General features: G+C 43.6%; 2 protein-coding genes across 11 annotated transcripts in view; one reads left to right on the forward strand and one right to left on the reverse strand.

The window, feature by feature from the left end:
* Window positions 1–1,651, reverse strand: part of ADGRF5 (adhesion G protein-coupled receptor F5) — a 55,717-nt gene extending 54,066 nt beyond the window's left edge. For 8 of the 10 annotated variants that reach the window (XM_081905983.1, XM_081905981.1, XM_081905977.1 and 5 more), the window contains exon 1: window positions 1,367–1,651. The gene's annotated coding sequence lies outside the window, so the exon portion shown is untranslated. The remainder of the gene's footprint in view (window positions 1–1,366) is intronic. The other 2 variants (XM_081905978.1, XM_081905975.1) reach the window with 2 other exon arrangements.
* Window positions 1–13,154, forward strand: part of ANKRD66 (ankyrin repeat domain 66) — a 119,622-nt gene extending 106,468 nt beyond the window's left edge. The window contains exon 5 of the mRNA XM_081906628.1: window positions 13,117–13,154. Coding sequence (XP_081762754.1) covers window positions 13,117–13,137 — 21 coding nt within the window. The 3' untranslated portion in view covers window positions 13,138–13,154. The remainder of the gene's footprint in view (window positions 1–13,116) is intronic.
* The last annotated feature ends 1,431 nt before the right edge of the window (window positions 13,155–14,585 follow it).

Genomic DNA, 14,585 nt, shown 5'->3' on the forward strand with positions numbered 1-14,585 from the left:
GTCACACAGAAATCAAGCCTTTGCTCTCTGATCCTCTGCTTGCTGATTTGCTTTTTTTAGGTCACATCACTGCAAACCTTGCTCTAAAACTCGGGCTTTGTTTTTCAAACTTCCTGAGAGTTAAAGGAGGGACCCCACTCATTTGGCATCTGGCACGCAGGTAGGGCTGCCATATCTGGAAGAGAAGGGAGCCTACTTGGGCCCCCGGTTATGGGTGCCCGTGCATGTGATGTCGTGATGTCAAGCCTGTGCCACCCAGCCTTGGCACCTGACTTCCGGTGGCATCGCAAGTCGGGTTCCGAGACCTCTGAAAGCATCTCCAGAGTTGTGCCAGGGGCCCTGCAGTGTGGGTGATGAGCACCCACAACAACATTTTTGTGGATGCTCGGGCACCCAGAGCCCCCTATAGTTGGTGCCCCTGTTGAAGAGCAAAAAAAGGGGCAGCCTAAGTCACTGCCAGCCCAAGCGCCCAGGCCCTTCTTTCCCTGGCTCAGGCTGGCAGTGGCTGCAGAGCAGCCCAACCCCAAGCCCACCAACTCCAAAACCTAGACATTTCCTTTAAAATGTAAAAATTTGCCCAGGTGGGCATGTTGACCCCCCAAAAGAGGACATGTCTGGGTTTTCCTGGACACATGGCAACCCTACACAGAGGCCCCTTTCCTTTGTTCTCTTCAGAGCCCATCACCCAAGCAATCCCTTCAGCAGGAAACCAGCCTTGCTGGATCCAGGGGTTCAGGATCAGTCTGGCTGGATTAGCTTTTAGCACTTGCTGGATCCAGAGAAGAGAGGAGTCCGGCACCCACAAACTCATGACAAACGTCCATGACTCCACCCCCGGGGGGAGGGGATTAGTCAGCCTAAGGGCCTTCCCCTTTGGGTCAGACTCCAAAGAGCTCACCCAATGAAATGATCACCCCTCTTTTTCACATAAGTGTATGTGCAGAGGGCTTTATTTTACCCCAAAGAAACCACATCCTGTTTTTAAACAACCAGATTATTATTATTTTTTGGGGGGGGAGTGAGGACCACATCAGCAGACCTTGCTTTGTGCCTTCCACATGAGATTCTCACTCAGTACTTCCCAGACAGACACTAACCTGTCCTGTATGGAACAACAAAAAGAACAATGTGTCCCAGCACATGTACAGAGAGTCTTGATGGCGTAATCTGTTCTCAGCTATAAAAACAGAAGAGGGAAGGAAAGGAGAAGCAGGAGTGCTGGCCTCTCTTCCTTTAAAATTGGATTCATCAAGGATTAACCTAGAACAATTAGCTGATAGTGGGGCGTTTCCAGGTCTTTGGAAGAGTTGCCTCCTTTTATTATGATTTGAATGATATTTACAGTTGTTGCTCCATTAATCCTTACCTGAAAGAAGTGCCAAGGCTGCTTTCACGGAGGTCCCAGCTAATGGATCTCTATTCTTTCTTTTGCAGGCTGTGGGACATTCCTGCCGCTGTGCATCTCTCGGCTCTGTGTGCTGTCTGGTTTTCCCCCACCTTCCCTGCAAAACCCCCTGAAATCAACAAGGCGCATCGGATTCTCTTCTACATTCAATACAGGTCCAGGGAAAAGGGTCAAATATTTTGAAAGCTGTGATCAGAGAGCATAGCTTCAAGTTTTCAAGTGTGCGAAACATAAAACATTCAACAGAACAAAAGACCACTTCCTAACCCCACCGCCCTTTCCTGTGGTCAGCAGGAATCTCACGAGTGAAATGGAGTAAACAAAGCCAATGTAACGGGGAGGCTGGTCATCAGCTGAAGTGGCCGCAGGAACAGCTCAGGAGTTCACCCCCCACCTTAATTCAGGTTCCAGCTTGCAATAGTAAGGGGCAGATATAGGATGCCCATTATGGTTCCCTGTTACTGCCGTGACAGGAAAATTAGGCAAATAGTTGGCCTTTAAAGAAAGAAAAAATATACAATTCTGGAGAACTCATAAAAGCTCTTTTGTGACATTTCTGCTGGTCTTAACAAAGTTATTCTCCTAACGGGGAAATTAGTCAGCTATAAATGACAAAAAAGAAATTATTTTATTTGTTGGTTCCTCCAGCCAACAATAGGGAAAGAATTTTTATAGCATGCCATCCCATAAGGAGAGAAATGTTCTTTAGGGGACACATGCATTTTTACTATGAAATGGCAGCAATATCAAATAATGATGGTAACTGAATTCATATATTCATCTGTCATATTGTTCTGTCAGTGCAAGCTTTTTGGCATTCCAGAGGGAATGGGCTCCCCCCCAACCCCACCAGAGCCAATTTCAGGGGGTACAGGAGCCCCCTTATGCTAGCAAGTCCTTGTGTGGGCTCCCACTAGTGGGACTTAGCAGTTGAATCCCACCCAGAATGACAAAAGCCCTCCAGCAATATAGCATATGATGCTGGCCCATTAAGAATTGCATTGCTCTTGTGTGAAGCATCTATGTCACATGCTTATGTCAAGCGCAAAGAGAGAGTGATCTAAAAAGGCACCCAAAGGGCCTTCGGGATCCTGGGCCTGGATCCCCAAATCTGTTCTTCCTTACCTTTTAATTATGTCTGCTGGCTTTCTTTAAAAAGTGTCATATTTCTGGTTGAATGGAGTATAAAGAAAGAGTCTCATTCAGCAGCATTAACCTCAAAACAATTGCCAGAAGAGATAATCCCAAAGGGAAGGAAACAAGAAAAGGAATTTACATGCATTAGCATGAGGTGTCAATAAGCCAGTTCTGCTCTGCTCTTGTTTTATCTTCTTCGCTTATTCAGAGGAGGAAAGTGGGGCAAAATCCTGGGCGTGAGAAGTTACTGCATAGTTTAGACTTGGCACTGAGTGCAGAAGTTGTAGTCCAATGAAATATAGGAATATTGCTAACATTGCCATGGCATAGCCCTTGAAGATACAAAAAAAAACACCCCACTGACAGTCACTTTGTGTCAATTCATTATTGGAGTCCAAATGCAAATCAGTTTTATCCAAAAAAGATAATGAATAATCTAAAAATGGCAGTAACTTTTTCTTTTCCTTTCACATTAAGTCCTTGTGTTCCTGTCAGGGAAAAAGGTGGGTTAATGATGATGATGATGGTGATGATGATGATGTAGAAATGGTGCTATTGCTTTTAGAGGTTGTGGGACTGGTTTTATTGTTTTCAGAATCTGTCTTTTCGTATTTTATCTCATTTCTGTCTTGCTGTGGACTATTTCAATGTTTAAGTCTGTGAAACAAACAAGGTCCAGCTCTGAGGGTCTTCTGGCGGTTTCCTCACTGCGAGAAGCCAAGTTACAGGGAACCAGGCAGAGGGCCTTCTCGGTAGTGGCACCCGCCCTGTGGAACGCCCTCCCACCAGATGTCAAAGAGAACTACCAGACTTTTAGAAGACATTTGAAGGCATCCCTGTTTAGGGAAGCTTTTAATGTTTAATAGGTTATTGTATTTTAGTGTTTTGTTGGGAGACGCCCAGAATAGCTGGGGAAACCCAGCCAGATGGGTGGGGTATAAATAATTTTTTATTATTATTATTATTATTATTATTATTATTATTAACAAACAAACAAACAAACAAACAAACAAACAAACAAACAGATCTTTCCACTGCCCTGTGGAAAGGCATGAGAAACGTGAGAGCTACATCAGAGGCCAAGAAGCAAGTTGGAGGCTGATATCAAAACAAGACTTGATTAAACTTGTTTAAATTTCTTAATAACTGAGGTCATTACTTTCTAATGTTGTTTTATGATTGCAAGTTAATGTTGTGTGCTTAGTAGGATATATTTTATATAGAGAAAGAAAATGTTTAAAATAGCATTACCTGACATTTTCAGAAGGGAAACTTAAAATTATTTGGTTTTCTGAAAGCCATTTATGTGCTTTTTCATAGAATCATAAAATATAGAATAGAATCATAGAATCATAGAATCATAGAGTTGGAAGAGACCACAAGGGCCATCGAGTCCAACCCCCTGCCAAGCAGGAAACACCATCAGAGCACTCCTGACATATGGTTGTCAAGCCTCTGCTTAAAGACCTCCAAAGAAGGAGACTCCACCACACTCCTTGGCAGCAAATTCCACTGTCGAACAGCTCTTACTGTCAGGAAGTTCTTCCTAATGTTTAGGTGGAATCTTCTTTCTTGTAGTTTGGATCCATTGCTCCGTGTCCGCTTCTCTGGAGCAGCAGAAAACAACCTTTCTCCCTCCTCTATGTGACATCCTTTTATATATTTGAACATGGCTATCATATCACCCCTTAACCTCCTCTTCTCCAGGCTAAACATGCTCAGCTCCCTTAGCCGTTCCTCATAAGGCATCGTTTCCAGGCCTTTGACCATTTTGGTTGCCCTCCTCTGGACACCTTCCAGTTTGTCAGTGTCCTTCTTGAACTGTGGTGCCCAGAACTGGACACAGTACTCCAGGTGAGGTCTGACCAGAGCAGAATACAGTGGCACTATTACTTCCCTTGATCTAGATGCTATACTCCTATTGATGCAGCCCAGAATTGCATTGGCTTTTTTAGCTGCCGCGTCACACAGTTGGCTCATGTCAAGTTTGGGGTCAACCAAGACTCCTAGATCCTTTTCACATGTACTGCTCTCAAGCCAGATGTCACCCATCTTGTATTTGTGCCTCTTGGTTTTTTTGCCCAAGTGCAATACTTTACATTTCTCCCTGTTAAAATTCATCTTGTTCTCTAATCTCCAGTTCTCTAATCTGTCAAGGTCATTTTGAAGTGTGATCCTGTCCTCTGGGGTGTTAGCCACCCCTCCCAGTTTGGTGTCATCTGCAAATTTGATCAGGATGCCCTTGAGTCCATGATCCAAGTCGTTGATAAAGATGTTGAATAAGACTGGGCCCAAGACAGAACCCTGTGGCACCCCACTAGTCACTCTTCTCCAGGATGAAGAGGAACCATTGATGAGCACCCTTTGGGTTTGGTCAGTCAGCCAGTTATACATCAATGCAGGGTTCAAGGAAGGAAACCAAGGCGCAAAATGAACACTCAAGCCCTTCATGATCCTATTAAGCGGGATTACTTCCAAATGACTCCTAAGGACCATCTGCTTTTGGAATTCCCTGATAGCATCAAGGGACACAGGACCAAGCTAAAAACATCCATTATTGCAGCCTGTGAACAAACTATTGGATACCAAACCAAGAAACCCCAGGACTGAGGCTGAGGAATAGGCCCCGCTTATGCTCCTGTGATACTTTTGTCAGCTCTTTGGCTTGGAGGTAGCAGTTGAACCGAGTGAGGTAGGAGTCCCATGATTCAGAGGCTGGCACAAACGGCGGTAGAGGCACAAGTGAAGCCATGATTCTGATGCCGGCGTAGAGGGCGATGGATGGAACACTGTGCTCTAGCCAGAACAGTCAGCTCTGAATTGGTTCTGTTCAGTGATTTTGCTCAGTGATTCAGCTCAGTGATTCAGCTCAGTTCAGAGGGTGGCCGCATCTGGCTGTGCTCTGATGTCCATCGATCCCATCCTCGTCGCCAGTGTTAAGTTGTGGGTGAACATATCAGACGACACAGCGATTCTTCAACAGCTCTTGTTTATTCAGAGTCCAGAATGGAACTGAACTGCAGAGCTCAGTCAGCCTGCTTATATAGAGCTCCAGAACAACGTAACTGTTGCAACTTTCTAAAACTATCCAATCACTGAACGTCACTTTTGAGCCTTCATTTGCATAAATATCTACAGTATCCCCCTGCTGGCCCAGGGTGAGAACATAACAAAAAACAACAAAGCCAGTGGATACCTGCCGAAGTCTTCAAAGTGGGTGGAATTCAACTTACACAACAACTTTACAAGCTCATCGAAAAAGTTTGGGCGAGAGAGGAAATTCTAGCAGACTTTAGGGATGCCAAAATTATCAATCTCTTTAAAAAAGGTGACAGAACGGATTGCCGAAACTATCGAGGCATCTCTCTATTAGCTGCGGCTGGCAAAATTATTGCAAGGATCTTAGCAAACCGTCTCTTAACAATATCCGAGGTGACCCTTCCTGAATCCCGGAATGATTTTCGGCCTTCTAGGGGGGAAGTGGACATGATTTTCATCACTCAACAGCTTCAAGAAAAATGCAGAGTGCAAAACCAACCCCTGTATATGGTGTTTATTGACCTGACTAAGGCTTTCAACACTGTAAATCAATGCCCTGTGGACTGTCCTTCTGAAAATTGGCTGCCCAGATAAATTTGTGAACATTATTCGCTCCTCCATGATAATATGACAGCAACAGTCACGGATAAGAATGGCTCTCAAAGTGAACCATTCACAGGGCTGCGTTATTGCCCCAACTCTATTCATTATTTTCATTGCCATGATCCTACACTTTGTCAAAGGGAAACTTCCCTCCGGAAAAGAAATCATATATCGAACAGATGGAAAGCTCTTCAATCTGAGCAGGCTGAAAGCAAAGAGTAAGGTTACCGTAACTTCTGTCATAGAGCTTCATTATGCTGATGACAACGTAGTGTGTGCACACTCAGAGGATGACCTCCAAACCATCCTAAATATTGTCGCAGAAGCTTACGAAAAGCTTGGCCTGTCACTCAACATCCAAAAAACCAAAGTGCTGCACCAACAAGCACAAAACAATCTCTCTGCAGTGCCACAAATGCAACTCAGTGGAGTAACATTGGAAAATACTTCTCCTACCTGGTCAGTTACCTTTCCACAAGGGCCGACATTGATGTCAAAATCCAATATTGCCTGAGTTCTGCGAGTACAGCTTTCTCCTGATTGAAGTGTTGAAGCAATGATTCTTCAACATCAACTTCATTGGACTGGTCATGTTGTGCGGATTCCTGATTATCGTCTTCCAAAGCAACTACTCTACTCCGAACTTAAAAGTGGAAAGCATAATGTTGATGGTCAACAAAAGAGGTCCAAAGACTCTCTCAAGGCAAATCTTTAAAAATGTAGTATAAACACCGACAACTGGGAAACACTGCTTGCAAGTGCTCCAGTTGGAGAGCAGCCTTTACCAAAGGTGTCTTGGGTTTTGAAGACGCTCGAACTCAGGACGAAAAGGGAGAAACGCGCTAAGGGGAAGGCACACTTGGCAAAACCATACCGTGATCATCTCCCACCCAGAAACCTATGTCCCCACTGTGGAAGGACGTGTGGATCTAGAATTGGCCTCTACAGTCACAGACTCACTGTTAAAACCGTGTTCATGAAAGACAATCTCACTTGGCTATGAGTGATCGCCAAAGAAGAAAGTGCAATACAAATGTGACACTAGATGGTGACAGTGAGCTAGGCAAAATTCAATGTATTTTTCAAAAAAAAATTATAAAACATATGTGTGTAGATTCTTCCAACGATTCCAAGGGAGCACAGGGCAGTGGTGTGCCCTCAGAAGCTGCCCACTTGCTGACTCTGGAGTGGATGAGCAGTTCTTCAAACCCCTGGAGCGTCTGAATTGAACAGGAAAATATGAGCACCATGCAGCCAACATGAAGCATCTTTAAAGTCTCCCTGGCAAAAGGGAGTCAGTCTGATGCTGCATTTTCCCATTGAGGTCAATAGAACTTAAGGACAGGATTCACCGATCACATACTATCAACAGAAGCCCTTATCTTCTCCTGCTCTGCCCTCTGCAATTGGCTCTGGGCGGCAGGAGAACCCCAAGAACAGCACACAAGGAAAGGGGGGGGTGTAATTCTTTTGCAAGCAGAACAATCAAAATAGAGCAGCTGTTACGTCCCCTCTAAGAGTGCTTAAGCTATGCTTAGGAGATTCTGATTTAAGATTAGGTGCCCACTTTAAAGTTATTTCCTTTTCTCCCAGTTTTGGGAAGAGTTGGTTGACACAGACTTTTCATTACTAAAAAAGTTTGTAGTCTTTTGTTTTTAAATAACACCAGCAGCTTCTCTGGGTGACTTTTAGAAGTGGAATTTTTAATGTTTGATGTTTTAATTTGTTGGAAGCTGCTCAGAGTGGTTGGGGCAAACCAGTCAGATGGGCGGGGTATAAATAATAAATTATTATTATTATTATTATTATTATTATTATTATTATTATTATTATTATTATTATTATTATTATTTTACAGATTCCCTGCAGACAGAAGCTGAAGGAAACAGATTGGGTTGCATAACAATGATGAATGACATGCTCTGTGGGACAAACCCCTGACAAAAGAAATGAAACTGTCACTTGTTTGCTAAATGTTGGATACCAAGTGTGTATAAAACTGAATTAAAAGTAACAGAATAAGTATACCTTCACTAAGAAACCAGAGGCCTTCCTTCTGGGTACTGTCGGCCAAGGGGTGGCAAAGAAGGACCGAACATTTTTTATGTACGCAACAACAGCAGCAAGGATACTTCTCGCGAAGAATTGGAAAATCCAAGATCTACCCACACTGGAAGAATGGCAGATGCAACTGATAGACTATATGGAACTGGCTGAGATGACTGGCAGAATCCGAGACCTGGGAGAGGAGAGGACGGAAGAAGACTGGAAGAAATTCAAGATTTATTTACAAAAATATTGTAATTTGGTTGAATGCTAAGTAGGTTGCTAAATCAGAAATAATTGAGCACCACTAAATTAGATAGAATTTGGAAGAGAAGTGAGATTGGGAAAGTAAAAATCTTTTGGAGATCTATTAGATTATAAACTAAGTTTGTGGGACATAAATTGCAAATAAGATGATAATTTGCGGATAAAAACTTTTAATGATGAAAATGGGTCCGGGAGACGTGAGGAAGTCCAAAGAAGTTTTGAAAATATGTTATGATATTTACTGTATTGTGAATTTTATATGTATTTACATGGAAACCTTAATAAATATTTTATTAAAAAAAATAAAAGTAACAGAATGAGATTCATCTCCAGTACAGTATATTGGATTTATTTTTTTGCTCAATCTCAGAGTCTAGTATGTTCTCAATAGTTGCTCAGTCAGCTGCTAAGAAGGGGGAAATAAATAATCACTCTAGCTGTTATAGTTTTCATAAAAAGGCTAAAACCTGCAATATATAGTGCAGTATATCTTCTGTTGGCCTTGCACTTCTCCTTAGTCTTTCAGGTCCAAATCTAACTGCAGAGGATATTGTGCCTGAAACAAGCAAAGCCTCTGTCTTCTTTTCACAGGAAGTCCCTGTCCCTCACCCAAGTGGAGAAGTGAAGTCAGTTTTGTAAACAAGAGTCTCCCATGGAACCTTGTCCAAACCCTTGCTGGTATGCTATTTAAAAAGCCTTCCTTGATCTACCAGATCTGGTTGCTAAAAGAGAGAGAAGACTGGGCTGACATGACTTGTGATAGAGAAACCCAGACAATGTTGTATCCATGTAGTATGAGGGTTAACCACAGGACGAGAAAAATGGCCACGAAGGATACCCAGAAGACCTTAAAACCTTTGCTGCAGTTGAGCACATTTTCTTTTAATTTTGTTATTTTAAGCTGACACCATTTTAATTATCTCTTTTGCTGCTGTTTCACTGTAACATTTAATTGCTGCTCATATTATTGCCTTTTGATTGCTATTAGCCGCCTTGAGCGCTGCTTTGGTAAGTGGGAAGGCAAGATAGTTTTATTTCCCGGGGCCCAGGATCCTTAAGGCTGAATCCTGAGGATCTCCAAGGGCAGCAGGAAGCCAAGGGAGGACAAATGCCTGGAGAGAACTCCTCTGGTTTCCTCAACTGCAAAGCAACCGTTGCACTCATCCAAGCTACAAAAATCATTTATCTTCTTTAATGTAATAACCGGGCCTGGAAAGGAATGGAAAAAATCCAGTCTGGTCTGAAATGGACAACAGTTAATTCCATGGAAGCAGAGGATGCAGGTTTTCCTATGACAGGAAGAGCTCTCAGAAATAATAAAGAGCAAGTTGTCGTGCTCACCTAGGAGTGCGTGTCTGGAATGTGGAATGGCAAATTCTTGACATTGTATAAACATCAAGGTGGCGCATTCCTGCCCTTCAGATTCTGGCGTGACGGTCCTGGCCTCTCAACAGTCCTTGTAATACTGTTCCTGTAATCAAAACTGAAAGTCAGCATTTGCACCCAGAGGGTGTGTCATTTTAGGGGGTGAAACTTAGTTTTTGCAATTTTTTTCAGTGAGTGGTCTTAAAAAGATGGTTTGGGGTATGAGTAATTCAAATCTGCTATTATTTTTGTGATTAGACAACATTTAGCTTAGTAAATCTATATTTGATTAAAAAGCACGTTTGTTAGGGGAGACCTAGGTTTTTTGGGGGGGAGTTATCTGTCCTGTCTTCACGCTTTTTATGATGGAGGACCGCTGTAGCCACCCCCAACGTCACGTTCTCAAGATGGAGGGTGAGGGAACAGCTGCAGTCGCCTGCGGTTCCTGCGCAATGTTTTCCATCTTGCCAAAGGTTGCAGGCAGCTTTACCTGCAGCAATTGCATGTTGATTGCCCTCTTAGAAGGCAAAGTCCTGCAACTGGAGGAACGTGTAGCTACGCTCCAAAGAATTAGAGAGCTGGAGCTCTTCTTGGAAGCAACAGAGCACACCGTCTCCACCAAGGAGGAGACAGGAGACTCCCCTGAGAAGGAGGCTAGTTCAACACAGGAGCCAGATATATGGAGAAACGTGACTCAAAGAAGTAGGAGGCCCAGGGTTCGCTCTGATTGTTTAGAAATACACAATCGCTTTGAGGTCCTCTCCCCTAGCGTGGAAGACGAAGAGCAGACTCCATTTGAGGATCTCTCCCTCATTACAGTCGATCAGGTATATGAAGACGAGTAGCAAAGTCAGTCCTCAGGGAATGTGCAGGCGACTTTGGAATGGACAGCTCACAGAAGAACCCCGACCAAACCTAAGAGGAGGCGTGTAGTGGTGATAGGGGATTCCCTACTGAGGGGAACAGAAGCAGTGATCTGTGGGCCTGACAAGATGTCTCGGGAAGTGTGCTGTCTCCCCGGGGCTAAGATCCAAGATGCAACTGAACGACTGCAAGGAATCATTAAACCCACTGACAAATACCCCTTCCTCTTGGTTCATGTGGGAACCAATGACACTGCAAGCAATAGCCTCCAGAAGATCAAAAGAGACTACGAGGCTCTGGGCAGGAAATTGAAGCAATTAAATGCACAAATTGTCATCTCATCTGTCCTCCCAGTTGAACGACGTGGCCCAGGGAGAGAGGGGGAAATAGTGGAAGTGAACAGCTGGCTTCGCAAATGGTGTAAACAGGAACGGTTTGGATTCTTAGATTACGGACTGCAGTTTCTTGAAGATGGACTTCTGGCAAGCGATGGGCTGCACCTCACAACGGTTGGGAGGAAAGTTTTTGCCAAAAATCTCAGAAACCTCATCAGGAGGGCTTTAAACTGACTAATGTGGGGGAGGGAGACAGTGCTCCTGAAGGTAGGAGTCTATCAATTGATGAAGATGATCATCCAAATGTCATAGACCAAATGGAGCAAACAGCACGCAGACCTAGTGGTGGGAGGAAAAAATCCTTAAATAAGAGACACGGGGGAATGATTAATGGACTTCAATGTCTGTACACTAATGCGCAAAGCATGGGAAATAAACAAGATGAGCTTGAGCTCTTGGTACAGCAAACTAAATATGACATAATAGGCATCACTGAAACCTGGTGGGATAAGTCCCACGATTGGAATGTAATAATGGAGGGATACAATCTATTTCAGAGAAACAGACCAGACAAGAAAGGAGGAGGAGTGGCGTTATACAGTATGTCAGGGATGCATATACCTGTGAAGAGATCCAAGATTTAGAACCTCAAAGCCAAAGTGAGAGCATTTGGGTCAAAATCAAGGGAGAGAAGAATAACAGGGACCTCATTGTGGGAGTTTACTATAGATCCCCAAGCCAAACAGAGGACATAGATGATGCCTTCCTAGAACAGATGGCCAAGCATGCAAAAGGAAGGGAGATAGTAGTAATGGGGGACTTCAATTACCCGGATATTTGTTGGATATCAAACTCAGCCAAGAGCATAAGGTCAAACAGATTCCTCACTGGCCTTGCAGACAATTTCATTGTCCAGAAAGTGGGAGAAGCAACAAGAGGAACAGCCATTTTAGATCTGGTCCTAACCAATGTTGATGACCTGGTTAGTGGGGTAGAAGTGGAAGGATCATTAGGCGCGAGTGATCATGCTCTTCTGAAGTTTACTATACAGCGGAAAGGAGCAGCCAAGCATACTAGGACTTAATTTCTTGGCTTTAAGAAAGCCGACTTCATAAAACTTAGGGAATTGCTGGGTGAGATCCCATGGGTGGTAATACTAAAAGGAAAGGGAGTTCATGATGGCTGGGAGTTTGTTAAGAGGGAGATAGTAAAAGCACAACTTCAGGCAATACCAATGAGACGGAAACATGGAAGGTGCCTAAAGAAGCCAGGGTGGCTAGCTAAAGAACTTTTAACTGAGTTAAGATTAAAAAAGGATGTGTACAAAAAATTGAAAGGGGGGGAAACCACCAAAGAGGAATTCAAACAAATAGCCAGCACGTGTAGACACAAAGTCAGAAAAGCTAAAGCACAGAATGAACGCAGGCTTGCTAGAGAGGTTAAAAGCAACAAAAAAGGCTTTTATGGGTATGTTCGTAGCAAAAGGAAGAACAAAGAAACCGTGGGGTCACTCAGAGGAGAAGATGGTGAAATGCAAACAGGGGACACAGAAAGGGCTGAACTTCTCAATGCCTTCTTTGCCTCAGTCTTCTCCAATAAAGAAAACAATGCCCGACCTGAAGAATTTGGAGCAAATGATTCAGCAGAGGAAACACAGCCCAGAATAACTAAGGAGATAGTACAAGAATACTTGGCTAGTCTAGATGTATTCAAGTCTCCAGGGCCAGATGAACTGCATCCAAGAGTATTAAAAGAACTGGCATGTGTGATCTCAGAACCACTGGCAGTCATCTTTGAGAATTCCTGGAGAACAGGCGAAGTCCCAGCAGACTGGAGGAGGGCAAATGTTGTCCCTATTTTCAAAAAGGGGAAAAGAGAGGACCCAAATAATTAACGCCCAGTCAGTCTGACATCAATACCAGGGAAGATTCTGGAGCAGATCATTAAGCAAACAGTCTGTGAGCACCTAGAAAGGAATGCTGTGATCACCAATAGTCAGCATGGATTTCTGAAAAATAAGTCGTGTCAGACTAACCTGATCTCGTTTTTTGACAGAATTACAAGCCTGGTAGATGAAGGGAACACAGTGGATGTAGCCTACCTTGATTTCAGCAAGGCATTTGACAAGGTGCCCCATGATATTCTTGTAAAGGTAAAATGCGGTCTTGACTATGCTACCACTCAGTGGATTTTTAACTGGCTGATTGACCGAACCCAAAGGGTGCTCATCAATGGTTCCTCTTCATCCTGGAGAAGAGTGACTAGTGGGGTGCCACAGGGTTCTGTCTTGGGCCCGGTCTTATTCAACATCTTTATCAACGACTTGGATGATGGACTCAAGGGCATCCTGATCAAATTTGCAGATGACACCAAACTGGGAGTGGTGGCTAACACCCCAGAGGACAGGATCACACTTCAAAACAACCTTGACAGATTAGAGAACTGGGCCAAAACAAACAAGACGAATTTTAACAGATTAAGGGAAGTAATAGTGCCACTGTATTCTGCTCTGGTCAGACCTCACCTGGAGTACTGTGTCCAGTTCTGGGCACCACAGTTCAAGAAGGACACTGACAAACTGGAACATGTCCAGAGGAGGGCAACCAAAATGGTCAAAGGCCTGGAAACGATGCCTTATGAGGAACGGCTAAGGGAGCTGGGCATGTTTAGCCTGGAGAAGAGGAGGTTAAGGGGTGATATGATAGCCATGTTCAAATATATAAAAGGATGTCACATAGAGGAGGGAGAAAGGTTGTTTTCTGCCTGCTCCAGAGAAGCAGACACGGAGCAATGGATCCAAACTACAAGAAAGAAGATTCCACCTAAACATTAGGAAGAACTTCCTGACAGTAAGAGCTGTTCGACAGTGGAATTTGCTGCCAAGGAGTGTGGTGGAGTCTCCTTCTTTGGAGGTCTTTAAGCAGAGGCTTGACAACCATATGTCAGGAGTGTTCTGATGGTGTTTCCTGCTTGGCAGGGGTTGGACTCAATGGTCCTTTGGTCTCTTCCAACTCTATGATTCTATGATTCTAAGTTTTTTTAAAAAAATCTGTCGAAAGAGTGTGTTAGTAATAACAAGGTTGTGCGCTGCACATATAATCAAAAGTAAGATTCCGTTCTGGCTGCTATTGCCAATTCCTTCTTTCACAAAATGTCCCAGCCCACAGATCGGAATCTCATCTAACTCTTGCATTAAAATCATCCGGGAGGATAATTTTATCCTCTTTAGGCGTCTCTGATAGGATGGTATCCAGCTGAGAGTAATTTTTTTCTGTAATGTCTTCATCGGCACCCAGTATTGGTGCATAAGCGCTTAGAATAATAGCCTGTTGGCTTTTGGTGAGCTTTATTTGAAGGGTTGAGAGTCGTTCATTAATGCTGGTAGGGACTTCTGACAAGAGCTTCACAAGATCGTTTTTGATAGCAAAGCCTTCTCCATGTATTTGACGTTGTTGTTCACATTTAAAACATTTTATTTGCAGCTATATAGCGGCCACCTCTGTAATTTCCCACAGGGCTCAGTA

The sequence above is a fragment of the Podarcis melisellensis genome (genome assembly GCF_964234715.1).
Source record: "Podarcis melisellensis genome assembly, chromosome: 3".
Taxonomy (NCBI): Eukaryota; Metazoa; Chordata; class Lepidosauria; order Squamata; family Lacertidae; genus Podarcis; species Podarcis melisellensis.